Here is a 12,827-nt window from a genome sequence, read left to right on the forward strand (position 1 = left end):
GAAAAAGTCTGCGGAAATGTGGACTCGGTCTCAAAGTTGTTGTTGGTTCAATGATGAAAAAGTGGACAATGGTAAGGCGGGCTTCACAGTTGTAATTTATGTGTCAAAACGATGCAAGATTTATATGTAATTTCAAAAGTTAACATACTCAGAATATTCGGATATTAGCCGTTAAGTATCATCAAAGGGTATAACACGCTCTTAATTATATCAAAACAACGTGACAGTGATTGCCTTGACTACATAATATTTAATTTTTAGGTCTGCCTACATACACCTCTAGCTGCCTGGCGGACCTCATGTTGACATTACATGCAACACTCAGCATACACAATACATACAAAAAAAAACTCACAGGGGCATTTGGTCACCCAGTTCAGTCATATAACTATTAGGGAGAGCCCTCTTATAGCAATGGCTCGCTGGGTTGTCCCAGTCCATGGTATATCGCAGATGTCTACACGTGGCTTCACGTTTGAAGATAAAGGTGGTCATTATGACCCTGGCGGTCTGAGACCGCCAGGGCTAAAGTGGCGTCTGTACCGCCAACAGGCTGGCGGTACGAAGACCCATATTTCGACCGTGGCGCTACGCACCGCCAGGGCCGGCGGTTTCCCGCCGTTTTAGCCCCGGCAGTGATAATCCGCCAGGGCAGCGCTGCAGGCAGCGCTGCCCTGGGGATTATGACTTCCCTACCGCCAGCCTGTTTCTGGCGGTTTGCACCGCCAGGAAGAGGCTGGCGGTAAGGGGAGTCCTGGGGCCCCTGCACTGCCCATGGCATTGGCATGGGCAGTGCAGGCGCCCCCTAACAGGTCCCCGTGCAGCTTTTCACTGTCTGCATAACAGACAGTGAAAAGCACGACGGGTGCTACTGCATCCATCGCACGGCCGCAAAACCGCCGGCTCCATTAGGAGCCGGCTCCTATGTTGCGGCTGCATCCCCACTGGGCCGGCGGGAGTAAACTAGGTTTGCGCCCGCCGGCCCAGCGGGGATGTTGTAATGGGGACTGAGGGAGTGCGGCTGCATAGGCGGCCGCACGGCGCGCCGCTCGCCAATGTTGTAATGACCCCTAAAGTGTCCTGACTCCCTCTGTTTCTACACCATCTCGGACCACTGTCTATGACTATCATAATATAGCCGGCAGATGTGCATGCTGAGTGAATTTGGCAAAATGCACCAGTAGCAGCCATGTTGGAATCATGGGCTGCAGTTTCAGGCCTTTGCTCCTTGCTGAATGGAGCCAGTGCACATGCTGCGGCTCAGTGCCTCCAGTTAGAAATGGACGGCTCATGCACATTATGTGCATTAAATCTAAGCAACACTCCACAAGTAGACCACTTACACAGGAAGACTCATTAGTAGGGGCTACTAATAGTCTTGCAACTGCAGAGTTTCTTTCCCAGGGATCAAGGCAGGTTCACCCGGCTTTTGCTTTACCACTAGTAACTGACATGGTGTTAATCCTGCCCCCACCACTGACTCACTCCCGGGCTCCTGAAACGTGTCTTCCATGTTTAAATGGTGGTATAAACAATAGACCACATCGCAAAACAAGGTCAGATATTTCGAATATAAACAATTTGGGTTTATTGCAAAATACCAGTGGTACACCATAGTACACAACATATAACAGAAGAAAACAAAACAACACAGCATATCATTGCAGGATAACAAAATAGCACAATACAATACAGGAGAGCAAAACATACCCTTTCATAGCAAACCTCAACATAAGAGCATAGCAAAGCATAATGCAACATAAGGCATCACAGTAAACCAAAATATTCCAGAGAATAACATGCGAAGACTGGATACCACAAGTATAGAAAATACAGCAAACCACAACAGAACATATTCCATTCATGGACCTTCCCTTTGCAACAACAATAGAGGGTTTGCTTTGATTGGATGGCTGCACGTTGGCTAGCCTCATATAACACATTCCTTCAGCTCTTCTTTTACCCTCAAAGAGGGATGCCCTTTCCCAAGAGAAAAAATACCAGCCACTTGAGTCTGCAATGGCCCAGACGTGATACTAAATAGGAGTTTAAACAAAATCATTTGTATTCATTAGTAACATGACTGTTCTGCGTTTGTTTACTTGAATTATTAGTCTGTGATTATTAACACAGCTCTAGACACATTCAAAAGTGCTTTCTATTAATATTTGATGGTTGAAGTATGTACACATAAGAGCTGAAAATGACGGCTTTAGGAGATTTTATTTATTTTTGAACCGGCCGGACATCGAAATGCCAGTGGTGCTGGGAGAAAACTGTTCCGGTGCCAGGTTGAGTCGGAGCGGTTTTCTACCGGCACACCCAGTGCCCTATCTTCAGGTTATACCGGAGGCTCTCCCTCCGCCTCAAAGTAAACCCACGGCCAGAGTTCATTCGGAGTCACTGGCATCCTTCAGCAGCAAGAGCATCAGCAGCAAGAGCAGCAAAAGCAACCTCAGCGCCCGCCCGAGCGCCTTCCAGCTTTGTTTGGTGTTTCCTCTCTGACTCTCGCAGTTTTCTGCTCATTTCCCGCCTCAAGTCCTCAATGAGTTTGGTTTTCTCGGCGCTATCCTTCTCGCCCTCCAGATCTGTCATCAGGTCCTCATACTGGCGCTGTATTGCCTTCTCTTCTATCTTCGCTTCTTCCTTGCACCGTGCTTTAACAACCTCCAGTGATTCCAATAACATCTCCTCGATCTCCTTATAACCCTTAATTGTGCAAAAGGCGCCTCCTCGGAGCTGCAGCACTGTGTCTATCAGCCCCATGACCTCTGACCTCTCTCGCGCCCTCTCTTCTGCTCGTGCGCTGCTGCGGATGACGCAGTGACGCCCCCCGCACCCACCAATGAGATCCTTCAGAGCCGCCCCCGACGCCTGGACGTAGCTGTGCGCCGTCTGACCATTCAACCCCTCTTTCCCCGTGAGCAGCACCAGCCCGTGACTTTGCAGCGCTTCTTCATTATTAAAGTGGTCTTTGATGAAGGCAATTGTTTCCATTCCTTCTGTGACGGTCTGCCCCACGTTCAGCACAAGAAGGATGGCGTGAGGGCCCGGGGCGGAGAAAGTCAAGCACATCAAACCATCTTGCAGACGTTCCTCCTTGACATCTTCAGTGTCTAGGGGCAAAGTCCATTCTGTAAGCGCCAGCCTCCTCCCATCCCGCACACAGCTCCTCTTGGTGCACTCTCCCATCTCTGACTCGTATTCTAACCCGTCCTCTCTGCCAAGGAGGGTGTTCAGTGCCGCGTGTGTGCCGTCTCCTGTCAGGTCAAAAAGCACAATCCTCAGCTCCTCCATCCCAGGGCCACCGCCGACATCACAGGCACCTGCAAGGAGCACATCACACATTGGAAAGGACACTTTAGACAAAGGTGGACCAAGCAATAGTCACACATGCACAGCCCTGAGAAAATTAACACAGCATGACCTCTGTATCTGGTCAATACCCAAGAGGTGAGAGGCAGCTCCATAACACTCCATCCACGGACAGGGACGTAACTTGGTCAGTAAGATTGGGGGGCTGGGAAGTGAGCTAAGCATTTACCAACAAACACGCTCGCACATAATCTTGAACTACATTATATGACCAGCATGGCACATGAGGAGGGATTAACGGGCAGTGGAAAGGGAAAGGAATGCAGAAAATACCTGGAGAGATGTGGCATTTTGACAGATTCCAAGGTCTACCAGTAATGGTAAAGCTGGGAATGAGCCAAGATCCATGCTCCACCCATGGAATGCCTCCCTCAGGCAGAGTAATGCAGCAATGTGCGATGCGCTGGGTTACTCTGGATTGATCAATTGATGCAGGGCTGCGCAAAGTGGTCTTGCGTAGCTTGATAAATCTGGCTTAGGCTTTACATGGCATAAGGACGAAACAAAACCTACTTAAATATACCCTTAGATGCAAGGAGTTCTGAGTAATCCATGAATATATCCAGGGGCTACCAAGAGGCTGCTTGCAGAGGAACATATCCACTAAATGCAGGAGACCAGCTAGGAAGGAAGTACGAAGAAGGATCAGTCTCCAACACAATAAAGAGGTGTCACTGACTTGGGATGCTGCTCTTCCTTGAAATGTTTCACAAATATATATATATATATATATACATATATATATATATATATATATATATATATATATATATATATGCAAAAGACAAAGGAGGACTCTGAGAAGTTCCCAATTTTAGGTGGAGAGCTGCTCTAGTAAGGAGCACCCTGCAACACCAGCGACACTCTAGATTTGCTCACCTCAACACCAGACATTTGAGGTGAGCAAATCTAGAGTGTCGCTGGTGTTGCAGGGTGCTCCTTACTAGAGCAGCTCTCCACCTAAAATTGGGAACTTCCCAGAGTTCTCCTTTGTCTTTTACATAATTTATGCGTCGCTCTATCCCTGAAAGGGTTTTGGTTTGATATATATGGAAAATGTCACTTACCCAGTGTACATCTGTTAGTGGCATTAGTCGCTGCAGATTCACATGCTGTGCACATCCCGCCATCTGGTGTTGGGCTCGGAGTGTTACAAGTTGTTTTTCTTCGAAGAAGTCTTTTCGAGTCACAAGACCGAGGGACTCCTCCCACTTTGGTTCCATTGCGCATGGGCGTCGACTCCATCTTAGATTGTTTTCCCCGCAGAGGGTGAGGTAGGAGTTGTGTATGCTAGTAATAGTGCCCATGCAATGGAGTGAATACGTATGTACATAATGAAGTTTAAAGTAATATATTTACAAATTTACAAATGTTCAAGATCAACTTCTAAACGGCTACAGGCTCCAGGGGAGGCGGGTGGGCGCATGTGAATCTGCAGCGACTAATGCCACGAACAGATGTACACTGGGTAAGTGACATTTTCCGTTCGATGGCATGTGTAGCTGCAGATACACATGCTGTGCATAGACTAGTAAGCAGTTATCTCCCCAAAAGCGGTGGTTCAGCCTGTAGGAGTTGAAGTTGTTTGAAACAATGTTCGTAGTACAGCTTGACCTACTGTGGCTTGTTGTGAAGTTAACACATCTACACAGTAGTGTTTGGTAAATGTATGAGGCGTAGACCATGTTGCTGCCTTACATATTTCGTTCATTGGAATATTTCCTAGAAAGGCCATGGTAGCACCTTTCTTTCTGGTTGAGTGTGCCTTTGGTGTAATAGGCAGCTCTCTCTTTGCTTTAAGATAGCAGGTTTGAATACACTTAACTATCCATCTAGCAATGCCTTGTTTTGAAATTGGATTTCCTGTCTGAGGTTTTTGAAAGGCAATAAATAGTTGTTTTGTTTTTCAAATTAGTTTTGTTCTGTCAATGTAGTACATTAGCGCTCTTTTGATGTCTAATGTATGTAGTGCTCTTTCAGCTACAGAATCTGGCTGTGGGAAGAACACTGGTAATTCTACCGTTTGATTCAAGTGGAACGGTCAGATAACTTTTGGTAAAAAGTTTGGATTTGTCCGTAGAACTACTTTATTCTTGTGTATTTGAATAAATGGTTCTTGTATGGTAAATGCTTGAATTTCACTCACTCTTCTTAGAGATGTGATGGCAATCAAAAATGCAACTTTCCACGTTAAGTATTGCATTTCACAAGAGTGCATGGGCTCTAAGGCGGACCCATGAGTCGTGTTAAGACAATGTTGAGGTTCCATGAAGGAACTGGTGGTGTTCTTGGTGGTATAATTCTCTTTAGGCCTTCCATAAACGCTGTTATGACTGGTATCCTAAATAATGAAGTTGAGTGCGTACTTTGCAGGTAAGCTGAAATTGCGGTAAGATGTATCTTTATGGAAGAGAAAGCTAGTTTTGACTTTTGCAAATGTAGTAGGTATCCTACTATATCTTTTGCAGATGAGTGTAAGGGTTGAATTTGATTATTATGGCAGTAATAAACAAATCTTTTCCACTTATTTGCATAGCAGTGTCTAGTGGTAGGTTTCCTAGCTTGTCTTATGACCTCCATACATTATTGTGTGAGGTCTAAGTGTCCGAATTCTAGGATTTCAGGAGCCAAATTGCTAGATTCAGCGATGCTGGATTTGGATGTCTGATCTGTTGTTTGTGTTTTGTTAACAGATCTGGTCTGTTTGGTAGTTTGACATGAGGTACTACTGAAAGGTCTAGTAGTGTAGTGTACCAAGGTTGTTTTGCCCATGTTGGTGCTATTAGTATGAGTTTGAGTTTGTTTTGACTCAACTTGTTTACTAGATATGGAAGGAGTGGGAGAGGGGGAAAAGCGTACGCAAATATCCCTGACCAGTTCATCCATAGCGCATTGCCCTGAGACTGATGTTGTGGGTACCTGGATGCGAAGTTTTGGCATTTTGAGTTTTCCTTTGTTGCAAATAGATCTATTTGTGGTGTTCCCCAAATTTGGAAGTAAGTGTTTAGTATTTGGGGGTGAATCTCCCATTCGTGGATCTGTTGGTGATCCCGAGAGAGATTGTCTGCTAACTGGTTCTGAATTCCTGGAATAAATTGTGCTATTAGGCGAATGTGGTTGTGAATCGCCCAATGCCATATTTTCTGTGTCAGGAGACACAACTGTGTCGAGTGTGTCCCTCCCTGTTTGTTTAGGTAATACATTGTTGTCATGTTGTCTGTTTTGACAAGAATGTATTTGTGGGTTATTATGGGTTGAAGCGCTTTCAGCGCTAGAAATACCACTAACAGTTCTAAGTGATTTATGTGAAACTGTCTTTGCTGTATGTCCCATTGTCCTTGGATGCTGTGTTGATTGAGGTGTGCTCCCCACCCTGTCATGGAAGCATCTGTCGTTATCACGTATTGTGGCACTGGGTCTTGGAAAGGCCGCCCTTGGTTTAAATTTATACTGTTCCACCATTGAAGCGAGATGTATGTTTGGCGGTCTATCAACACCAGATCTAGAAGCTGACCCTGTGCTTGTGACCATTGTGATGCTAGGCACTTTTGTAAGGGCCGCATGTGCAACCTTGCATTTGGGACAATGGCTATGCATGAAGACATCATGCCTAGTAGTTTCATTACCATTTTGACTTGTATCTTTTGTTTTGGATACATGGCCTGTATTACATTGTGAAATGTTTGAACTCTTTGTGGACTTGGAGTGGCAATCCCTTTTGCTGTGTTGATTGTCGCCCCTAAGTATTGCTGTGTTTGACACGGCAGAAGGTGTGACTTTGCGTAGTTGATTGAGAAACCTAGTTTGTTTAGGATTTCTATGACATATTTTGTGTGTTGTGAATACCGTCTTAGCGTGTTGGTTTTGATTAACCAATCGTCCAGGTACGGGAACACATGTATTTGCTGCCTTCTGATATGTGCAGCTACTACTGCCAGGCATTTTGTAAAAACTCTTGGCGCAGTTGTTATTCCGAATGGCAACACTTTGAATTGATAATGTATCCCTTGGAATACAAACCTTAGGTACTTTCTGTGTGAAGGATGTATTGGTATATGGAAATATGCATCCTTTAGGTCTAGTGTTGTCATGTAGTCTTGTTGTTTGAGCAGTGGGATTACGTCTTGTAATGTAACCATGTGAAAATGGTCTGATTTGATGTAGGTATTTAATGTTCTGAGATCTAGTATAGGTCTCAGACTCTTGTCTTTTTTGGGTATCAGAAAGTACAGTGAGTAAACTCCTGTGTTTATTTGTTGTTTTTGTACTAATTCTATTGCTTCTTTCTGTAGCAAAGCCTGAACTTCTAGTCCTAGAAGATCTATATGTTGTTTTGACATACTGTGTGTTTTCGGTGGGACGTTTGGAGGGAATTTGAGAAATTCTATGCAATAACCATGCTGGATAATTGCTAAGACCCAAGTGTCTGTTGTTATCTCCTCCCAATGTGTGTAAAACTTGGTTAGTCTCCCCCCCACAGGTGTTATGTGTTGGGGATTTGTGATCTTGAAGTCACTGTTTGTTTGGAGGAGTTTTGGGACTTTGAAACTTTCCTCTATTTCTTTGAAATTGTCCTCCTCTATATTGTCCCCGAAAACCTCCCCGCTGATACTGGCTCTGGTAAGTGGGCTTTGTTTGTGAGGTTGTGGCTTCTGTGGTCTGCCCTCGAAACCCCCCTCGAAATTGTGTCTTTTGAAATGTGCCTCTGCTCTGCGGGGAGTAGAGTGCGCCCATGGCTTTGGCCGTGTCAGTGTCTTTCTTAAGTTTTTCTATTGCAGTGTCCACCTCCGGCCCAAACAACTGCTGTCCGTTGAATGGCATATTCAGCACAGCTTGCTGTATCTCTGGTTTAAATCCTGATGTACGCAGCCATGCATGTCTCCTTATTGTTACTGCTGTGTTGACAGTTCTAGCAGCTGTGTCTGCAGCATCCATTGCTGACCGTATCTGATTATTGGAGATACTCTGTCCCTCTTCTACCACTTGCTGCGCTCTTTTTTGGAACTCTTTTGGTAAATGTTCAATAAAGTGTTGCATCTCATCCCAATGGGCCCTATCATATCTGGCTAACAAAGCTTGCGAATTTGCAATACGCCACTGGTTTGCTGCCTGTGCCGCCACCCTTTTGCCTGCTGCATCGAATTTTCTACTTTCTTTATCTGGAGGTGGTGCATCTCCTGAAGTATGAGAGTTGGCTCTTTTGTGCGCTGCTCCCACTACAACAGAGTCTGGTGTTAGCTGTTGTGTGATGTACACTGGGTCTGTTGGTGGCGGTTTATATTTTTTATCTACTCTTGGAGTAATGGCTCTCCCTTTGACAGGCTCCTCAAACACTTGTTTGGAGTGTTTTAGCATTCTGGGTAACATCGGAAGACTCTAATATTGACTGTGTGTGGACGACAGTGTATTAAAAAGAAAGTCGTCTTCAATGGGTTCTGAATGAAGGCTGACATTGTGAAATGCCGCTGCTCTCGACACCACCTGAGCGTAGCCTGTACTATCCTCTGGTGGCGATGGTCTTGCTGGATAGCATTCAGGACTATTATCTGACACTGGTGGGTCATAAAGGTCCCATGCGTCAGGGTCATCTTGACTCATTCCTGTATGAGTTGGGGATTGCATCATTGGTGGAGTGGCTACCGGTGATGGTTGCGGAGAGTGATGTGGGGATGGTGGTGGTGTTACTTGTTTAGCCACCTTTGCGTGTGGCTGTTAGTCCTTGTCTTGGAAGGCAAGTTTACGTTTCATTTTGATTGGAGGAAGAGTGCTGATCTTCCCCGTATCTTTTTGAATAAAGAGCCGTCTTTGTGTGTGATCTGGCTCTATTGTCTCTAATTCTTGTCCAAATCTGTGTGTCTTCATTTGTGAGGACAGTCCTTGTTCCTCTGAATAGGAACTTATTTTCGGTTCCGAGGCCAGATGTTTCGGTACCGAAACCTTTTCGGCTGCTTTTTTCGGCTCCGACGAAACCTTCTTTACTTTCGGTGTCGTGCCCTCTCGGTGCCGGCCCATTTCGGTGCCGCTGTCTCGATGCCGAATCTTCTCGGAGCCACTCTCTCGGGCCCAAGATTGCTGTGTGCCGATATCTCGACCGGAGTCGGATGACTTCGACACCAGCTCGCCCTTTTTCAGTGCTGATGGACGGTCACCTATTTTTCGGGTTAAGCCATGGCCTGTTGGCGGTGGCGTCCCCTGGGCTTTAGCGGTCTTCTCGTGAGTTCTTTGTTTTGACGTCTTACGGTTTTCGGCGTTTCTAAGGGATCGATCTCCTCCAAGTCCGAATCCTGGGTGGAGAATGTTTCTTCCTCCTCCTCGAAACGCCCTTGTCCTGTCGGCGCCGATGCCATTTGCAGTCTTCTTGCTCTTCGGTCCCTGAGTGTCTTCCTGGACCGAAACGCTCGACAGGCCTCACAAGTATCCTCCTTGTGTTCTGGTGACAAACACAAGTTACAGACCAGGTGTTGATCTGTATATGGATACTTGTTATGGCATTTTGGACAGAAGCGGAATGGGGTCCGTTCCATCAGCCTTGAAGAGACACGTGGCCAGGCCGACCAGGCCCCGACGGGGATCGAAAAAAACCCTGAAGGGCCACCGGAGCTCTTCTTAATTCGGTGTCGATGTGTTGTAACTAACCCGATACCGAACGCAAACAATACCAACGATTTTTCCGAGATTCTAACTAACTTTCCGACCCGAAACACGGAGCGAAAAGGAACATGTCCGAACCCGATGGCGGAAAAAAAACAATCTAAGATGGAGTCGACGCCCATACGCAATGGAGTCGAAATGGGAGGAGTCCCTCGGTCTCGTGACTCGAAAAGACTTCTTCGAAGAAAAACAACTTGTAACACTCCGAGCCCAACACCAGATGGCGGGATGTGCACAGCATGTGTATCTGCAGCTACATATGCCATCGAACATATATATATATCAATCATTGAAAAAGCCAAAGATTACAGGGACATTATAGTTAGGTTCTGAATTTACTCTTACAAAAGCATAGAAATTCAGCAGTTAGAGTTGGAGTTCTTTTAAGTAACTACACCCAAAGGTAACTATAACTTCGCCACTGCCATGCACAGTTTCTCTTCAGTAATTTGGAGTAATTTAGGGTAATTAGCAGTGCACGGCGAGAGCGCAAGTTATAGTTACCATAGAGCGCGAATTATAGTTACTAGAAAGAACTCTAACTATAACTGTTGAATTTCTATGCTTTTGTACGAGTAAATTCAGACCCTACCTATAACATCCCTGTAACCTTTGTTTTTTTCTGTGAATGACTATGTTTTTTTAATGCACACGTTAATAATTGTGTCAGGTTGTGGCAAGCCAATAAGGGCCTTGCTTTTCCCAAGGATCCGAGGAGGATCTGTGAATCCACGGATCAGCCCAAAAAAAAAAAGGTAATTTTTTGCCCATGAGGGGTCCCTAACGGACCCTTCCATGTGCCCTATGGGGTCCGGATACCTGTATCCTGGCCCCTTATATGTTTCTACACTGTTTTCTTTCCCATCCACCAGGCAATGCGAGAAACAAAATAGCAGCTGCGACTTTTCTCTCAGGTTGTGGCCAGCCAATCTGGGCCTTGCTTTGCCTCCGGATCCGAGGAGGATCTGTGTCCCTACAAATACAAATTTGTTTTCCACTTAATCACAAGAAAACCACTGAACAGATTCACACCAAATCACAAAATGGTCGCTTTCTGGACTATGACCTACCTTTCTGCCAAATTTGGTGTAATCCCGTCCAGTAGTTTTGGCGCTATCACTCATCAAATGTCTGTGGAAAAATAAATGAAGAAAAAGTGTTCTAGGACCCCCACTTTTTCACGGCCATCGCTTGACAGATCACCCCTAAACTTTCAAGACAGCAGCTGACGTGGCTGGCAGTTTTTTTTGGAACATTTCGTGAAGATTTGTCAACCAGCGCCAAAGATATAGGCAAGTATATAGCACTTTTTCTATAGAAACGAGGTCCTAACTATAACTACCTAGTGGCGACCGCCACTAGATAATATATATATATATATATATATATATATATATAATCTAGTGGCGGTCGCCACTAGGTTGTTATAGTTAGGATATAACTACTATAACTACCTAGTGGCGACCGCCACTAGATAATTATATATATATATATATATATATATATATATATATATATATATATATAATCTAGTGGCGGTCGCCACTAGGTACTATAACTACCTAGTGGCGACCGCCACTAGATAATTATATATATATATATATATATATATATATATATATATATATATATATATATATATATATATAATCTAGTGGCGGTCGCCACTAGGTAGTTATAGTTAGGACCTCGTTTCTATAGAAAAAGTGCTATATACTTGCCTATATCTTTGGCGCTGGTTGACAAATCTTCACGAAATGTTCCAAAAAAAACTGCCATAGAAAAAGTGTTTTTTGACTTACTTATACCTTTGGCACTGTTTGACAGCTCTTCATGAATTTTTTTTTAAAAAGTGTGCTGGTGATTCTTGTTTCACATGGGAAGTTTTGGGGTGATCCGTTAAGCGGGAGCCATGAAAAAGGTGGGTTCAAAAAAGTTGTGTTTCCCATGTTAATTCAAATAGGACCTTTAGACACAACTACAGCCCGAACCACTGGATGGAATTACACCAACTTTGGCAGAAAGCTAGCTGTCGGTATGCAGATTACCCTTTCACTTATTTGGTGTAAATCCGTTCAGTAGTTTTTCAGAAATGTGGGGAAATCCAAATTTGGATATCTCTGGCTGTGGCGACCTCGCAAATATTTTGTGAAAATTTGTGAATTTTCAGGAACACACATGCAAAAAGAAGTGCTGTAATTGGCTGACCGCAACCTGACTAGAAAGTTTCTGCTGTCATTTTCTTTCACAGGACACGGTCCCCAGGACCAAAAATCCTAATTGAAAGTGGTATAAGGGTTCAGGGTGTAGGACCCAGACCCGAGGATTGGTGTGTTTTAGGGGCAAATTATGGTTGTAAAATAATTTTCCATCACCATGCTCAATATTAGTTCATTTTTGTGAATATTCGTGAATATAAAACAATTTGAAAGAAAAACCACAGACTCATTAGTACACAAATTCATTCACTCATACATGCACTCAGAGACTCATGCACCCACTCAAACATCCACTCGTCACTCATGCACCCACTCAGACTGACACACCCACTTTCAGACCCACTCAGACACTCACGTACCCAGTCACTGATCCACTGACAGATACAGTTCCTGCGGCCAACCTGCGCAGCGCAAGGCCAAAAGCCATGTGTGGCGCGGGGTTGGCTGGTTATAAGGGCTTGGCTGCTAGGCATGTGCGGTGGAGGTTGGAATAACGTATGGTAATTAAAATTACTTTACTTTAAAAAACATAGAAATTCACTCGAAAAAAACAAAGGTTACAGGGACTTTATAGTTAGGTTC

At 44.7% G+C, this 12,827-nt stretch overlaps 1 protein-coding gene across 1 annotated transcript in view; it reads right to left on the reverse strand.

Annotated features, from left to right (window-relative positions):
* Nucleotides 1-1,571: 1,571 nt before the first annotated feature.
* LOC138303602 (uncharacterized) overlaps nucleotides 1,572-12,827 on the reverse strand; it is a 94,277-nt gene continuing 83,021 nt past the window's right edge. The window contains exon 6 of the mRNA XM_069242893.1: nucleotides 1,572-3,326. Coding sequence (XP_069098994.1) covers nucleotides 2,401-3,326 — 926 coding nt within the window. The 3' untranslated portion in view covers nucleotides 1,572-2,400. The remainder of the gene's footprint in view (nucleotides 3,327-12,827) is intronic.

Source organism: Pleurodeles waltl, chromosome 7, assembly GCF_031143425.1.
Source record: "Pleurodeles waltl isolate 20211129_DDA chromosome 7, aPleWal1.hap1.20221129, whole genome shotgun sequence".
NCBI classification, from domain to species: domain Eukaryota; kingdom Metazoa; phylum Chordata; class Amphibia; order Caudata; family Salamandridae; genus Pleurodeles; species Pleurodeles waltl.